Below are 17,043 nucleotides of genomic sequence, written 5' to 3'. Positions count from 1 at the left end.
ATCAGTCCTCTGAGATATCTCCAATATAAGTGAGTTCTCAATGACAGCAGATGCATACACATTTCAAAGCAGCGGTGTCTCGCCACGCGCAGATGTCGATTATTGGTTACTAAAACAGACAAGCTGCAGTCTCGCCTTCTTTCACCCATAGTTGACCGGACCTCCGCCCCTTCCCCGCTCATCTCGCCTTGATCCGCCGCACCCACGCCAACATGCATCCATAATCCACCGCAAATCCTTCTTGGATCCGCCTCATCCGCCCGCAACCCCGCCTGGTGCCTCCTAGGCGAATACCTTCTTTCGACTCAATTCGTCCTCCGGCAACTCGTCCCTCAACCTCTTCTGCCTCTGCTCTCTCTCGCTCTCGCCCTCCTTCCTGATCCTGTATTTCTGTCCAGCCTCTCTCTTGATGCTCGCTCGTGTAGCTGCTGGGGATATGAATTCCGGGTTAGAGTATAACGTCGGCCCACCGAAAGAACCCTCGAATATCCTTATCGGAGTAAGTACGAATCTAGGTCCGATTTCCACTAAGGAAGGGACGGGCGGACCACTGGGTGTGAGTGGATCTTTCTCGATAATTTGATAATTCCTGAACCAGATTTTGTTGTCGAGGAGAGAGAAAAGCAGGATATGGTCGATGAATGGTTTCAGTCTTCTAGAAGTTTTGGGAACGCTGAATGTCTGTCGAATCCAGAGCCAATCACAAGAAGCAGAATATCGTCAGTGACAATCCTCTATGTGGTCAGGTTAGAATAGGATAGATTGGGTTAGGTCAAAGAGCTCACATGGGTTATAACCTCTTTCATGAGTTTAGTATGTTCCTCCCCATCCCAGCTCCCGTCAAAGGTGACCAACCCCCTGGACCCCTTCAGACAATTCCCAGTCATCTTCAGCTCGTCCATCGTATGTATGTTCTGAACGTGGCATTTGATCGATGGACCATTAGGCGACCTGCTTATCCACAAATAGAGGTCTTCGTGTCGCCTAGCTTCGAAATAGAGGGTGTTGGAACAGGAGTGCAGATCTGCTAATTCGTTGATTAGGTGTAATGACGATTTCGTATCCAGCTTGGAGTCTGCAAATTCACACCATGACCATGCAATCAATGTCAGCCTGAGTCAGCCTCGATCGTAGATATGTTGTCATGATTTCTCTATCAAGGAGGACGCACCTTTCTTAGTGTGCGGCAACAAGACCTCTAGGTCCCTCATGAGATGCCTCATGCGTTGAGTGACTCCTCGAGAACATAACATCAAGGTCTTGTCTTTTCGAGGTTTGTAACTCTTTTCTTCGCTTGGTCCGGCGGTAGCATTGTCTTTCGCGTTCTTGCTCTTGTTCTTGCCCTTCTGTATTTCAGTAGCGTTCTTCAATAGAGTCGCCATCGTATCGATCCTCGCTTTTGGTGGTTGGTTTCAATGCGATATATAATGTGAAGAATGCCTATAAGGAGAAGAATCTGTGATCAACTTTGAAAATAATCTCTGGTCGTCGACAGCTTGAAATCTTCCAGGCACAGGGTGTAAAATGGGTGTGACAAACAATTTTGACATTCCTTGCTCTCCTGCCTTCCCTTCTTCCGATGGAACACCTCAAGAGAGATTTCTGAAATTCATGCATTCATGCGTCAACAGCATCGCTAAGTGCATCAAATCTGACTTTGATAGCCTGCGTATAAACTGCTCATACTCGAACTTTAGCGAAGCGAAATCCAGCGAGGCAATATATGGCAAGACAAGATGCCAGCCCGTCGAAACGTCGGACGCTCGCTATTCGCATCTCTACCTATCGACCTGAGACAATCACTCCGATCACAATCCTTCGACAAGCCAGAAGAAGTGCGTGTCAAAGCCGAGCAGATCTTGCAGATTCCCTCGAGCGGGCTGTTGAGCACACAGCCTCAGTCCGAGTCTGGTGGCGAAGATGAGGAAGAAGAACACGCTGGTCCAAGTGGTACCACAGCTGAGAGCTCAAGCATTGCCAAAGCAGTTGAGGTGATGCCGGGCAACGGGATAGTCAAATCAAGAAGGACTGAACCGATAATACCCAAATATGATCTTGCGCACGCAGCAAGCATCACGCCTACCGGTCGGACAGTCAATGCAGGAAAGAAGCGCAAGAAAGGCAGAAGGCCAGTGACGAATCCTCTGAATCCATACTTGGGCCATGCGTGGGATTGTACGAGTGATGGACTGGTCGAGCGGTATACGGATTATCATAATGTACCGAAAGATCTCATCAAGTGTGAGTTTACTACAAAATTTTCCGTCATTACCTGTCTTGTACAACCTTACCTCGGCTCATTGGCTCTCATTGCTCTCGAATGACACTGAGCTGATCCGCCATTGTGTCATTTGACTCCTCAGATTTCGCTCAACGGCGACTCTATTTTCCCCTATATGACCAGCTTCCTGTACTATTAGACCACACAGGATGGTTCTCGATAACGCCCCAGCCTATTGCTCAGCATATAGCTCAGCGATGCAAATGCGACTTGATCATAGATGCCTTCTGTGGGGTCGGTGGAAATACCATCGAATTTGCGAAGACTTGTGAGCGAGGTGAGTGATATGAAGTCTCCTCTATCAGCTGCTGCAGTATGCTGTACTTTACTTCGCACTGCGCAATGATATGGCAAGTAAAAATACACTGACCCGATTTCATTATCGATCTCAATGTAGTCATAGCGATAGACAACGATCTGACTCGACTCAAACTCGCAAGACACAATGCTCTACACCATGGGGTCGCAGACCGGATCGAATTCATCCTTGGGTGTTATACAGATTTCGTACGGGCGTTCAATAAGACCAATGAAGGTAGAGAAGAGAACGTTGATGTAGTCTTCCTCTCGCCGCCTTGGGGTGAGTCTCATATCAACTGAGTGCGAGCAAAGGAAATCTGGGTTGAGGCTGATGACAAATTCTACACTGATACACAGGAGGTATAGATTACCTGAATACACCTTCAAGCACATATCCCCTATCTTCTATACTACCGATACACGGCGCCGAGCTGTTCGACCTGACGACGACGCTCACCCCGAATATAGCGTATTACTTACCGCGCAATACAGATTTGAAAGAGCTTTCTACCCTGGCGCGCACACTTGAGAGCGAAGTCGGAGTCGAGGTCGGGGGCGAAGACGCGAATGGGAATAGGGAAGGACGTACGAGGGAATGGGTGGAGATTGAGGAAGAATGGGTAGGGGAGAAATTGAAAGCTATCACTGCGTATTTCGGGGGATTGGTAGCGGATGAGTAGGCATTGTCGTCGTTGTTATGCCTATCCTTCTAACGATGAGTCCATGATATACTGGACGGCGTCGGATAGGTAGAGGGTGGAACATAAACATAACATAGTATAGCATATATTGAATTCTCTCAATGTTGTATAAAACGAATAGTACGATACTGTATGATATAATATGGCAGGGTATACGATGCTAGGTATATGTATGTATAAAGTAAGAGATACACTGAGCCTGCCAGTCTGTTCCCTTCAGGTTGATGCAGGCCCACACCTCTTCACTCTCCTCCCGTCCATCCATAAACCCACCCCAACGCCTTTCGGACCAATCGTGCGTCTCAGCTGAATGTCGTCGCCTAAAACACCGTCTGAGAGGGCATTGTTCCACCATAGACTAGACACTTCTATATCGTCTACATCACTCCCTCTTCCCTCCTTTCCCAAGTCAGGTGCGGATGCAGATGCAGATGCGGCTTCAGATTCAGACTCAGAATCAGTCTCAGAATCGGAAGAGGTGAGCTGCTCGTCATCGTTTGGTTGTCCGCCTGGGAGATGGATTAACATAAGAGGTATATTCGAAGTCGTGCTGTACGTCATGGTCGATTTGGTGAATCCAGACTGAGAGACTAAGATACCTATATCGTGAACGTGATCATGGTCGTGATCGGCTGTGGGTGAGGTTTGGTCCAGTGCCGACGATGAGAGTACAGGAGGAGGAGGAGAAATGCTTTTTGTACCTACCAATCGATGAAGAGTATGAGCTGACATGTTCTCATTCTCATTCTCGCGATTCGTCTATTCGTGTATCCGTGTGCTCCAAGCATGAGCCGCAAATTGAATCGGACCGAGGAGATCCTAGGCCACTACTTACGAGATCGCAGATTAGCCATAACACCTTCTAACTCCCTAATGGCTCTTGGACCCAACCTCTTTTTCTCGGCTTTACACTGAGCAATCACCCTGATCCTCCTGGTGCCCTCGGTATCCACCTCACTCGGGCTCGATACACTCTGACCACTCTGATCAGTCCCAGTGGTACTTGCTCTGGCTCTGGATCGGGGCAGCCACCACCAGCCCCTCAGATCGATTCCACCATCGTGAGCCCCGCCAACTCGCCTCAGGTCCATGCATAGCCCGTCATTGAGGTATCGTAAGGCGTGTTTCTCGAACGCAGTGCCGATTTCCAAGGTCGTTCGTCGGGTGGCCTTGGTCTTCGGGAGAAGTGTCATTGATTAATCATGAAGCATCGAAATTGCTAATAGTAGTGTAATGTGATGCAATGCAATGCAATGCATATGTCGTGCAGAGATGAGCATAGAGTCAAAGTCGAAGTGGACGAGGCATCGAAGTGGAATGCGCGGGGCACCGACTTGCAGCCGGAATGGATTTGTTTCATACATGGTCTATGGGGGCCGTGATACAGGAGTACCAGCTTAGAGAGCAGAAGTAGGTTGTCACCATGTATAGCGCAGGCAGCATCGTATCATGGTGTGCTAGTCGCAAAGACATTGATAATGCTACAACAAGTGATTATTGATTGAACCTATATTGATTGAACCCTAGACAACACATATACTCCCTCCGGTCCTATGCCCAACGCCCTGTGCGATATGTCTATGGCACAGAATCGCTTGATAAATCATCTAGCGTTGCTCTGCATCTCTTCCCATCTCCGCTGTCTACCCCTCATCCTCCAATCGCCCTCTCCTTCATCTATCACAGCCTTCGACCCCTGAGCACCTAATCCCTTCTTATCATTGCGCATCTCCGCACGGATCCCCTCCGTCATTCCCTGAGAAGACTTTCCGAGGCCCATACCGGGTGTCCACCCTTGTTTCTCCATTATTGAATTGGCAAATGTCGAGCCTTTCGAAGGTTGCCGTTGCTGCTGTTGTGTTATCACTGGATTGATTGGCGTGGTTGACCTTTCGGGAGTATTAGCTCCTGAGTTTACGTTGTTATCATCATCGTACTTGAATTTGTTCTCCGGCAGCTTCGGCCGTGGTGAAGGCGGATGCAATTTCCTACGCATTGCTGATCGGTCCAAATACTCCCTCTTTGTCCCCTCTTCAATCTCATTGGTGTTGGTATTCATGTGGGCCTGACGTCCATTGATCGGTCTGTCCTTGTTGAGGAGATATTCCCTCAGAGAAGCCATCTCGCGCTTCCGCTTCAATTCCCTATTCTGCTTCTTCTGAGCAGAGTCCATCGCGTACACTTGAGGAGCCTCGTTGTCCGAACCCGTGTCCTCCACCCTCCCGGATATAATGGTCTTCGGTTGGCCGTCATCCAGCGGGATCTCGTTAGAGCCGTTTACTTGACATGACTCGCACGGCCAAGAAGGATGTATGTGCACAGCAAACGTAGTAGTGCCGATCTGCAATCTAGACAAGTGGGACAGATGGGATGGTCGAGATGAATGTTTCGCTTCTGATAACCTCTTTGCTGTGGGTCTCTTTGAGGAGCCTTCCACAGCGGGAGGGGTCACGAAAGAGCCGTGAGTCGATCCTAAAATACATATTCGAAGAAAATTCAGTCACATCGCACAGTCGCAATTCGTCGCCATGACGATGGCTCACCTAGGTCTACGATCCACCACCCTTCCGAATCTACTTCTGCTCCTGTTTCTGCTTCGGCATCGCCCTCGCCGCCTGTACCGGCGGCTGTGCCCCAGTAGATCACCGCATGCGTCTTGCTGACTTCCATCTCTTTCAGCCTGACTCTAGCCTGACCACCCTTCTCGCACCTATCTCTGCCCAGCTGTATCCCGTCTTCGCGTGTATCAAGGATGGCCACTTGCCCAATTTCTAGGCAATTTGACTTGAGCACGACTAATCGAAGGGTATCGTTCGGCCGTTCCTTTGTCGGCTTTTCTACTCCTTCTTCTTCGTCTCCCGATATCGAGGGATAGGCATACAACGTCGGATCGTCGTATGGAACAACATATGCGGGATGTTTCTCTTGTCCCAGGATACCTGAGCTCGGGGTATAAGCATAAGCTTGTTTTGCATTGCCATTCGCATTTGCATCGTGAGATTTAGTTGAATTCGATTTTGACTTTCCGTCTTTTTCGATCTGAGCCAATTTCTCAGGTTCCATCAATCCGCCCCAGCCCATATCATCTTCGATCTCGCCTTCTTCCTTGTCCTCTAGAGGATTGTTTGCAGCGTCACTCGATCCGATATACTGCTGGGTATCGGTAGTCGATGTCGAGGCATTATGGATTTGGCTCGCAGGAACGTAATTCCATTGACCGGTAGTAGGATCCGGAACGGCGTAGGTGTTGGTCAGGGGGTGAAAGTAGACTTTGTGTAAGTGGTCATATATCCATGTATCTGACGATGGGTTCGAGGTCGTCATCGTCCATGATAGGGTGATATATATTGCTGATTGAGCGATCGAGCAGAAGGAGATGTGGGTTGTTCAATCAACTATCATGAGGCAAGATGCTTGATGCTTGAAGCTTGAAGGATTCACCTCCACTTTCTTGTTTGATTACGTTTTTGCAATTGCGAGGGTAATGAATATTTGGTTCCGCTAATGAAGGGTCTAATTGGCACGCTAAGAAGCTAAGATGATTGTGACGTATCATTATACTCGAGTTGCTCTTTGCGGGCGAAGTGATGTGATTGAATAACGAGGAACAATAGTCCATCCTTCATCCTTGATCTGAATCTCAAACACCGTTCTCTTACTGCTTGTATACTCGTCACTCTTCCTTCCCTATCTCTAGCTTGCCCATCCATATCCGTACATGTACTCCTGAAGGGTCCCTGATTCATCAAAGCTACACGGCAGCCTCTCCTCATCGTGTACAATCAACCCAATCCCATCAATCACGATAATCGCCTCCACCACGCCATCAGCAGAAGATGCATCATCGTCGTCGACAGCAGCTGACACCGTGTCCTCAACGGAAACGAGACCGTCCGCCATGGCTTCCTCTGCGATAAGATCACCTCCTCCTCCGCCTCTACGTTCACCTGCCATAGATGCATCACCTGTACCGACTAATAATGGTGGGGTCATCCGATCAGCCAGTTCTTCCTCGATTCAACGTAGACCGCATTCCAATTCGGTGTCCTCGAAACACTCAAGCGTGCATTTCGATCTCGCAGATCGCACTGATGTAGTATCTCGCTCACCCTCCAAATCATCTTCGAAAAGTCCGCAACTCAACGGATCTGCAATCACACCATCAATCAATAATGCGTATCAACCCATACATCCATCGACTTTGCACAATTCCACCATACCTTCCCCGCCGAAATCAGCACCTCTCTTATCGACAACCTCTTCCTCTAGCTCTGTCATGAAAGGATTCCCTACCTCTACCTCAGGCTTCACCAACTCCTCTACTTCTAGTAGGCCACCCCTCCCCAACAACCGATCGTCTCAAGATAGGAGGGTATGGTCGGAAACCCTGCCACCCAATCCAAGACATCGTTCAGGCTCCTTGATCGCCCAAGGCCGGAGGGCCTCCAGAGTCACCGGTGGATTCGAGACTAGTAGTAGTGGGAGTGAAGGCGATTCCACTGACCAGTCGACGAAGGACACGGGAGATACAGGGACGAATACGCCCGGAACGATGTCGTTTTCTGAGAATGCGGTCGCTGGACCAAGTCGGCCTAGAGCCAAAAGCCTGCTAAGTTCAACAGGTCGAGAAAGGCAAAGCTCGGATGCTAGCGGGACAAGTAGAGATGTAAAGCGTAGAAAGGAAAATCCACCTAGACCGAAGAGACGATCGTCGAAGGATCCATTGCCGCCTTCAAGAGTGGTCTCTTATCGCTCGAATGCTTCTCCGCCCAAAGTCACGCCTCTACTACCTAACTCGAGATCAGATTCTTATTTCGGGATGCAGAATGGCTCCTCACCCCGATCGAGTAGATTATCGACCGCCAAGTCTTCTCCCCTGATTGAGTCCACTATCCCTGGACCGAATAACAAGGGGCAATTGTCAAGAGGAAGAAGTCTGGATATGCTGAAAGAACGGAGTAGCAGTCCCGACAGAAGTAGAAGATCGAAAGGCAAGGAGAAAGAATTATCGCATAGAACAGATGATCTGGCTGCTAGTCTGGGTCTTGGCATTGGTGGTATTCAGGACATGGCGCTCAATCCTGGTAAGCATTTTGTGTGCGCCCTATGACGAATGCTATTCGAGAACTTCGAAAGCTTGATGAAGGCAGACCCAGGTGCTGATTCTGCCTCTACTCAGATCAACTCCGCAACCTCCTCAGCGATTCTGACGTCTCATCTGCTTTGCGACTCATAAACTCGCCTCACGCCCCTGCTAGTAGACCGACGAACGTCAATGAGTGGTCCAATTCGGTCTTCTTCTCTCCTCCAACGACCACGCCCAATTCTCCCCGGACCGAGGATGGTCCTTCACACCGATCGCCGTATCTAGTCTCTGCGCCTCCTGCTTTAACTCAGGCCGACGCTCATGGGAGGGAAAGAACGATGTCTGTAGCAAGCAGTGTTGCACCGGCAATCCACTCCACCTGGGGCTCGTCGCCGCGTCAACGACAAAGTATCGACAGTCACCCTTCGCCCGACATGCAGGCTTTAAGCAGAAGACGAGCTAGCTCGAAAGCCGGACTGCCAGCTGACGGCCAAGGTCACATACCTTTCACACATCATCTACCCATTCCCCAAGTCGACGAAGGTAGCCCAGATGGAGAGATGGATGATATAAGCGAAACTTTACCGCCAATCAACGAACAAGAGCCACACTTAGTACCTTCACGAATACCGAGTCAGTCTGACAAGTCAAGCAAAGATGGCAAAGAAAAGGCAAAAGAGAAGAAAGGTCGTTTGAGCAGTATCTTTCACATCGGATCCAAGAAGAAAGCGGTTGAGCCGACACCAAGTAAACACGAACACCACCTCCTGCACAAGGATCATAAGACTGATCAACAGAAAGAAGAGGAGAAGGCGCGAGAGAGGGAAAAGTACGAGAAAGATGTTGAGAGACGGCGGTTGGAGCAGGAAAGGAGGGATGAGGAACTCGCTCAGGATCGCCGATTCAAAGCTTTGACTCAGGTCGCTGCACATCCTTCCGCCGAAAGGCGAGCTTACTCGACTGGCGCCAAGCTGCGGGCTTTCTACTCCCATGTTTACGAAGGAATAGACGACCCTCCTAAGCTGAATCCTCTTGCGGTTGTTCGGTGGCGGATCAAGACTGAAGAGCAGAATGAGGCTCGCCAGCGATGGGAAAGGGAACAAGGGGATCATCACTCCCATCGCAGCGATCGGTCTGCATTGACACAGCAGACATCTCCTTATACTCAAGGCCGATCGACTCAATTCAGTAGCAATCTCCACACAAGTCCCATGAGTATGGGCTCCTCGAACGGTAATCCTAGACACGGTCCGCGGAAAAGCGCGGAGAGTAATCGGTCGACATCCCTAGGTTCGCTCAGGAAGTCGAATGACACAGCCTTACACAGAAAACCCCGCTACGAAAAGGGTTGGGGATTTACTGTGGACGACATTACGGGCTACAAGATAGCGAAAGGTCATGTCAACTACTTTATACCGCCGAGACGATCCCACCCCGATGTAGATGTCATGACGGAAGACGAGGGAACGCCTTTGGCCTTCTCGCCGCAATCAAGCGCGTCAAAGCCTAATGAAGGACCGGCGTCTTCGAGAAAGGACGATTCGAGCTCGATAGCTCAGAGCAGCAAGAAGTCTTATCTGTGTAAGGCTGGTGTCAAGACTGCTAGCAATGCTTCATTAATGGACGTTGAAGGCGTGCTAGGCGATGACAATGTGCCTTTGTCGCGGTCTACGAGCATTGAAACGGGTGGCCGATCCAGTGTACAGCCCAGGAACAAGGTAAGTCCTTTGATGCCAGTGATGCAACCAACTCTGCGTGGTGTTAATCTATTCTTCCTTCTTCTAGCTCACTCACCGGACTCATCAGAGCCTCAGCGCTGTTGGCCAGACTTCGCTTTCGCATGTGCTCAAGCAACCTTTCGAGAAACTCACCAATGTAGCTAAGAAGCAACGGAATCCCGATGCATCAAAAGACGAAGGCGAAATTCTACACATTGAAGACCATCGAGCAGGCAATCGGTCCAGCATACTCACATCACCGCATGTCGCTTCTGCTCAGCATCAGCACCATGTACCCATGTCGAACAAGCCTAGCAGGACTACAGTCAACTCCTCTCTGGGAAGAAATAGAGACAACCTTTTCAGAAAACATGGTGGCGAATCATTCACGGACGAAGAGAATTCCAAGGATAAAGAGTTCCACTTGCGTAAGCTCTTTTTGAAAGGTCAAAAAGTTTTATCCTCCTTCGACGATGCCCTCTACCGCAAATCCGAAGTCTCTTTACCTCCTTCCGAAGGCAAGATTAAACAAGATGAGCGAGAACAGGAGCTCCTCGCTCTTGAAGCTGCCTTGATGCGAGAATCCGCCTTCAGAGAAAGACAAGCGGAAGCATACCGAAAGACTCAGGCGGAAGTACAAGCTCAAGAGAGAATTAGGAAACTGGAAAATGAGATTTATGCGGAACGTGTCGAGTAAGTTCTACCTGCCCCTATGCCTAGCAGAAGAGCTCTGCCATGTGGGAGCATTTATCACAGATCGAGCGGATGTTGTTTGGTTGAGCTGACAGTCTTCTTGTAGACACCTCGAAGTTGCTCGTCAAAAGCTAGACAATGTGACGGCGAACGTCTCGACTGTCGACGACACGATCCGCCAGTTCATATATCAAATTGACTTTCTTCGCGACGAAGCGGTCATTGCTGCTAACATTGAAATCGATTGGTCGTCCATCGACCCTCTTCGAAAGGCGTATGGGAGTGTGTCTGGTCGCAATAAGGTATCGGAAGATGGCGAACACCGCGATATCCTGCATCCACTCAAAATATTCACCACTAGCCACGATAGCGGATCTGATGCTCTTTCCGCTCGTCGACAACGGACAAATTCGATAAGCCGGAGATCTAGAACGTCCAGTATGATCGCCAGCAGTAACCCCAATGCGCCCCGACGTAAAGGCTCTCTGAACGCTTCCTTGGCGCCTATTCAATCCAGTCTCATCCACCCGCTTAGACATAGGCCGAGGCGGACGTACCTGGATCCGAACGGTATCGAAAGGGTTGATCCCGTAAAGCAAGCCGAGTTGATATTGTCATTTGCGAAAGACCGAATTAAGGATATGGGGAAAGAGAAAGAAGATACCCGAGCTCAACTGGATAATCTGATTTACAGGATTGAGGGAATGATCAAGACCAAAGATGCGGTGCGAAGGTGGACGAGAGAGATCCTGGAGAGAAACTTGAACAAGCAATATCAATTGGAACAGCTCATAAGGCAGGACCAATCGAACAATAACCTCTCCTTACAAATTGCTATCGCTAGAGATAATTTGATCAACTGGTCTGTCCAAGCTGCAGGAGCGTTCGTTAGGACGATATTCTGGTTTATACGTCAAGTCAAAGGGGAGTTATGGTTCTTCGTCAAATGGCTCAAACCGTCATCCTATTGGTGCGCTAAATCCTCGACCCCAGATTCAACCTCGATCTTCACCACAGCCACAGGCAATGCGGAGGTGAATATGAATGGAGAGGATCATAAGTCTCGAAGAAGAGCGTCACTGACGAACGGCCATAATGAGGATGATCATCCAAAGTCACCAAGGAAATCCGATGGTCAGGCACACGACGTGTTGAACGATTTCGGATCACCTCCCAACAGCAACAGCAATAGCAATAAAGGCCAAGGTGATCGTCGAGGTCAAGGGAAACACCAACGAATGACGTCCAACCTAAATGACGACGAAGAGAGGAAAATCCCACTTTTGGCTACGTGTACGATGTTGGCTGTTTCTTTGGGGATAGCATTTTACTATTATGGTGGATAATCGATCTGGTCGGTGTATGTCTATATTGAGTGTTATTGTTATTATAGTTGTTATTTTTGCTTTCGCCGTAATTGGCTTGTTTGTACGTTTACAGTACACCATTCTCCTCGTTTGATTTTATTCTGCATTCCTATTAACATTGTCTTTAAGTGTTCTCCTTATACCTTGTTGTAATCTTGAACTTCACAGTTGTTCCACTATCCAATCGACAATTCCTGATTATGTAGTCTGTGTCTCCGTGCTCGGCTCGTGTTTCGATCGATTTGAGACGTAATAGAACTCAGTCAGTAGTTATGCTGTGCACTGCTTGGTCTTGTATGTGAGTAGAGATAATAATGCATGATGCATGCTTGTTTGTATGTATGTGTGTTCGTGGCAATCCCATTTGCATTGAAATGCAGTTCTTGCAATTCATTTGACTTTCCCTCCAGACTCGCAGCAAGCCAGCGAGGGTTTTCCCCCTCAATCATCTCTCGACATCCTCCAATGATCACGTTCAACGATGCCATGTCCGCTCTGTAACCCCTGCTTTCACTACATTCGGACCACAGTGTGGTACTAGCCTTATCCTATCCTCTCATGCCTGTCACTTTTTCGGCTTTCCAGACTATTTACAAAAGCAAAGCCCAAATCAGATTTATCAGCATATATTATCTCCCTTCGTATACCTCACAATCGATTACAAGATTATTTGAAAGGTAGAGCCAAAGCTCTGAATGGATCGGAAACGTCACGTGTAACTCACACGAAGCATACATGTTGACTCTATCGATCGCCTGTCCATTCTCTCTAATATCAATCGAACTAACTCTGAAACCGGCTAACTCGAATCGCTGGATATACCAAGGCCGTTTCGCAGCACTTCTCCAAATCGCTTGACCGCCAATGGCGAGAACACGTAACATCTCGATGATCTCGTAATCCAGCTCAGAGCGGAGATGCTCCAACGATGCTTCGGGGGTCGAGTCGAGCGTGTCGGGCGCGATGGTGCTTGTACTTGGTAAAGGAGTAGAAGGGTCGATTGGGTCGAACCCTACAGTAAAGTCACAGAGCGTAAAGGTACGATCAGTAATGGAGTAATTTTGTACGATGCGCGCACTCGTGCTGGTGCAGGTAAAGAAGAGAATAGGATATGTTGAGAAAAGTCGAATAAAGTCAAGTCAAGTCAGCTCGACTTACAGTCCATCGAATCCATTACTATGATCTTGGTCAGACTTCCATCGGGTAATCCACGTAAGACGCTATGTACCACAACACGGTCAATGAGCCGTACATAACGATTGTGTCGTGATATGTGGAACTCACTTCAGGATAGTATCAGTATGCGATTTAATGCTGTTTGTCGCTTTCCCATTCTTTAACGCTCTGAAACCCTCAGGTTTGAGGAATGATGGACAAGACGATCGAGTGTATCGGCCATTCAGACAAAGAAGGAAGAAATAGTTATCATCCTGTATAGACCAGATGACAAGCAAGCCAAGTCAGGGCAAAATATCTACAGTCATCCCTTCCCATGCCATCTAGACTTACTTTGAGAGTCGTCAATTTAGGTATAGGGTCCAAAGTCGCTTTGATGTAGTCCTCGACGGTCCCATCTTGCAAGAAACAATTCATCTGGTTCTGAGGTACACCCAGAGCGTGCCAATTGAACATCCTGCAGCAATCGTCCAATCGCAAGACATAAGTAAGTCGCGTCAACAAGGTCATCATGTCTCTCATCTCTGCTGGACTTGGGCTTACGGATTGCCCAAGAATAACTTGACCATCCATTTACCCAAAAAGACAGGTCTTATTTTCTTCTTCCAGATCGCGTCTTGCTCCGCAATTGTATTGGCTTTACAGATCTTCTTCACGTCCTTGCTCACGCCCGAAAGGAAGAAGGCGATTTGTGCCAGCCTCAAAGCCCAGCCAGAGTATCCTCTGAAATAAAAGTTTCGCGAGAATTGCGTGTTGTGCGCCAACCAGTAAGCGTACGCGTGACTATCGCGTATCGTATATCAACAATCAACATCTGAGCGCGGGTTCTGGTCAGGAGGATTGAAAAGCAGATGCCGTCTGATAGATTAATTGAACATAGTTGATCGAATCACTCACGAAGATAAGTAAGGTGATAATTTGGTAGTCAACAATTTCTTGAACTCGGGGTGTCTCCCTTCGCCAAACATTAACCAAAAATCATTATAGTCCAAAGCTTGAATTGCGGCCAATTTCAGCTCGAGTATATGACCTTGACACGGGTTCATATCTACATTCACGACGAATCACAGCCACACCCGTCAGCGTGAATGGTGCGCTCGCTCCGGATCAAGTCGCTCTCCATTCTCTTTGCGTACTAGGGAACTCACCGACTGCGTGGATCCTGGCTGGACTAGCAGCCAAAGCGTAATGTAAGACATTATCGCCCGCACTGGTGATCGCTAAGATGTGATCATCCTTGTTGATGTTAAGCTTCTTCACGTCGACGGCGGGGTCTTCCCACGTCTAGCCGTTCACGTCATGATTCAGCCACACTCGTTCATTCCCTCTTCGGCGCCACTCACCCAGCCGTAAATGTGGGTCCTGAATTGCTCGTGTACTTTCTCCTCCAGATACGGTACTCTCCATGCCTATTCAGCCCCGAAAAGGTTATTCTTAAGCGTCATGCTCAACCCGCAGGCGGTTACTCCAGACTCACCTTCTTGAGATGATAGTGGAACGGACTCAACGGCGCACCAGCATCGACGAGGGTCTGCTGCATGACGATCTGATCGTTATTGCCCCTCATGATATCGGCCTTATAGGCGCTCGGACCGAGATCGAGGGTTTCCATCATGTTGAATGCCTCCGGGCTAGACAGTGGCGGAGTGGGAAACGGTGAGACGGGAGTCAGGAGGCCTGCATTATTCAAGCCTTTTTGATTACCTGCTTCTTGAGTGAACGACTGGAGCGTGGTAGAGGCATCTCGTCGTCGTGAACATCCAATGAACACGTAGCTTCAATCACCTATCAGCTCTGGAGCAACGACATTTGCGCCTTGCGCCTTGCTAGTACCGGCTCGGGCCATCCGAACTCACTAAGGGATTTGAATGAACCATGAATCCAAAAAGTTGTTTCTACCGTTGTATACCTTGATAGTACCCATCTTGTACTCCAGATAGTCTGCAAGAAGAATGGAGTGAGATTGGTCAGCCTGTCATCTGTAGCTCCGCTGAGATGGACAAACTCGCCTCGTCTAGAAGCATTCAAGTTGACACCATCAAGCGAGAACCAACATTCCCAAAACCATTTCGCGAACCATGACACCCTTTTGCTGGCCGTTCCGATCGCCTTCGAGTATCATCCAATTACCTCTAATCAGCGCATGGTGCTCTTTTCGAGCGACACAAGGCGACCTGGCTAGCCTAAAGACTTACTCGTTCCTTGTTACCGCCATCTCTGGAGGTGTAGAAGTCCACGACGCCCATCAACCCCCTTTGCGGATCCAGAACTTGATCGCATCGGTCAAGCAGCTGATAGAAAGGCGGGATCTACACGCGGAATCATCAGCTTCCCACATCGTGCTTTCGACTCCACGTCAAGGGTTCTACCCAATATGTCAACTTACCATCGACAGAGAGTAACTCATTGTGACAGCTCTCAGACTACCTCTAGGATCCAACTCGCCACTCTCCCATTCCGGCAACACAAAGTTACTCGCATCCTGACACAGGACATGCACGTTTTTCCATCCTCTGGCTTTGATCCTGGCTCGCGCAACTTCCAAGAGCGGTTCGCACAGGTCGATCAGGTATATCGCATCGAAGTAGCTCAGAGGGAGGTATTCGTCCCTACAACACACAATTGCACGATCAGCTTTTTCCTCATCCATCATTGATCGAGTGTAAAAGCAATCACATCTTCTCGATATTCCAACCTGTCCCCCCTCCCAAATCAACCCAGATCTTCTTCTGCCCTACTCCATCTCCATTCGGACCCAAACTACCCTTTCTTACCAGCGGCTCGGTCTGAGCTTTCAGGTGCGCAGCAAGAAGCTGTAACATATTCTCTCGTCCTTTCAAGAGTGCACTTCTCGTAGAATCGTACAAATCGGCTTGGCCAGAGTAAAAAGATTCCAGCTTGGCCTTGTGCGCATCTTGCTCTGTGACATGCTTTGAGCGGGCGAAGAAGGGCTTGACGAAGCAGTTGTAGGCGAATCGCAGGGGGAGAGCTAGTCTCGTCCAGAGTAATAAGGGCAACAGAAGGAAGGGAAGGAAGTATTTGAGCGAAGAAGGGGGATGATTTGCCAATTCTTCCATCTTCATCTGGATGGTTCTGCATCCGTCACTCAGTCGTCAGTCCCTGCTCAAGCATGATTGCATACCATCTGAGAAGAGGCGAGGGGAATATTCAGCCATGGGACTTACTTGCTGGTCAACACTGTCGTCCCGGCACCGATGAGTACCAAGGAGCCCATTTTCCCAATTCTGGGTCGATGTTCGCGGTCGATCGCGGTCGTGGTCGTCTTGGTCGCCATCGCGTCAGAATACCCTTGAGCTCCTCGAAATTGTTTTATGAGCGAGAAATCCTAAGAATGAAGCTTGTGGTATAAGTCCACAGCGTACGATGCTTCTCTGAAAACCCTCATATGTAACTTCAGGTGCTATTCCAGAGTCCACCCAAATACATGCATCTAGCGAACTCCTTCTGACCCCATCATACGATTCGGCAATCCCAAGGAAGCCAATACCCATTGCTTAGCGCAGATCTGTGCGCTTGATCTTCTTCGGATGACATGCATGTGCATGGGCAAGTAAATCTCAATTGATATTGTAGCCCAAAAATCTGGAGTTATGGATGAACGTGTGTTAACGATAACAAGAAACGTGTGATTCGTGAGTCAGTGGCAAAAGACACACGCGTCGGGATTCAACGAACATTGATCACTCAATTGATTCAGCGA

General features: G+C 48.8%; 6 protein-coding genes across 6 annotated transcripts; 2 read left to right on the top strand and 4 right to left on the bottom strand.

Annotated features, from left to right (window-relative positions):
- Positions 1-282: 282 nt before the first annotated feature.
- Positions 283-1,382, bottom strand: I303_108390 (uncharacterized protein; the record flags this gene model as incomplete). The annotated part of the gene is made up of 3 exons (XM_018410556.1): positions 283-681; positions 786-1,075; positions 1,172-1,382. 3 exons carry the CDS (start codon positions 1,380-1,382, stop codon positions 283-285), a joined length of 900 nt encoding a protein of 299 aa, XP_018260365.1.
- Positions 1,383-1,736: 354 nt separating this feature from the next.
- I303_108389 (uncharacterized protein) lies at positions 1,737-3,261 on the top strand (the record flags this gene model as incomplete). Its single annotated transcript, XM_018410557.1, has 4 exons — positions 1,737-2,241; positions 2,364-2,558; positions 2,679-2,861; positions 2,939-3,261. The coding sequence occupies 4 exons, from the start codon at positions 1,737-1,739 to the stop codon at positions 3,259-3,261; spliced, it is 1,206 nt and encodes a 401-aa protein (XP_018260366.1).
- A 237-nt stretch (positions 3,262-3,498) lies between these two features.
- I303_108388 (uncharacterized protein) lies at positions 3,499-4,475 on the bottom strand (the record flags this gene model as incomplete). The annotated part of the gene is made up of 2 exons (XM_018410558.1): positions 3,499-3,983; positions 4,118-4,475. The coding sequence occupies 2 exons, from the start codon at positions 4,473-4,475 to the stop codon at positions 3,499-3,501; spliced, it is 843 nt and encodes a 280-aa protein (XP_018260367.1).
- Positions 4,476-4,885: 410 nt separating this feature from the next.
- Positions 4,886-6,606, bottom strand: I303_108387 (uncharacterized protein; the record flags this gene model as incomplete). Its single annotated transcript, XM_018410559.1, has 2 exons — positions 4,886-5,754; positions 5,826-6,606. 2 exons carry the CDS (start codon positions 6,604-6,606, stop codon positions 4,886-4,888), a joined length of 1,650 nt encoding a protein of 549 aa, XP_018260368.1.
- A 574-nt stretch (positions 6,607-7,180) lies between these two features.
- I303_108386 (uncharacterized protein) lies at positions 7,181-12,125 on the top strand (the record flags this gene model as incomplete). Its single annotated transcript, XM_065969817.1, has 4 exons — positions 7,181-8,366; positions 8,462-10,086; positions 10,154-10,779; positions 10,886-12,125. 4 exons carry the CDS (start codon positions 7,181-7,183, stop codon positions 12,123-12,125), a joined length of 4,677 nt encoding a protein of 1,558 aa, XP_065825889.1.
- A 569-nt stretch (positions 12,126-12,694) lies between these two features.
- Positions 12,695-16,617, bottom strand: I303_108385 (uncharacterized protein; the record flags this gene model as incomplete). The annotated part of the gene is made up of 16 exons (XM_065969816.1): positions 12,695-12,732; positions 12,871-13,158; positions 13,305-13,366; positions 13,431-13,576; positions 13,656-13,779; positions 13,866-14,105; positions 14,220-14,370; positions 14,471-14,606; positions 14,666-14,731; positions 14,800-15,097; positions 15,179-15,263; positions 15,332-15,431; positions 15,518-15,631; positions 15,709-15,931; positions 15,999-16,415; positions 16,508-16,617. 16 exons carry the CDS (start codon positions 16,615-16,617, stop codon positions 12,695-12,697), a joined length of 2,598 nt encoding a protein of 865 aa, XP_065825888.1.
- Between the last annotated feature and the right edge of the window lie 426 nt (positions 16,618-17,043).

This window comes from Kwoniella dejecticola, chromosome 11, assembly GCF_000512565.2.
Source record: "Kwoniella dejecticola CBS 10117 chromosome 11, complete sequence".
Lineage (NCBI taxonomy): Eukaryota > Fungi > Basidiomycota > Tremellomycetes > Tremellales > Cryptococcaceae > Kwoniella > Kwoniella dejecticola.
Note: the sequence above shows the minus strand (reverse complement) of the source record. Positions and strands in the feature narration are given on the sequence as shown.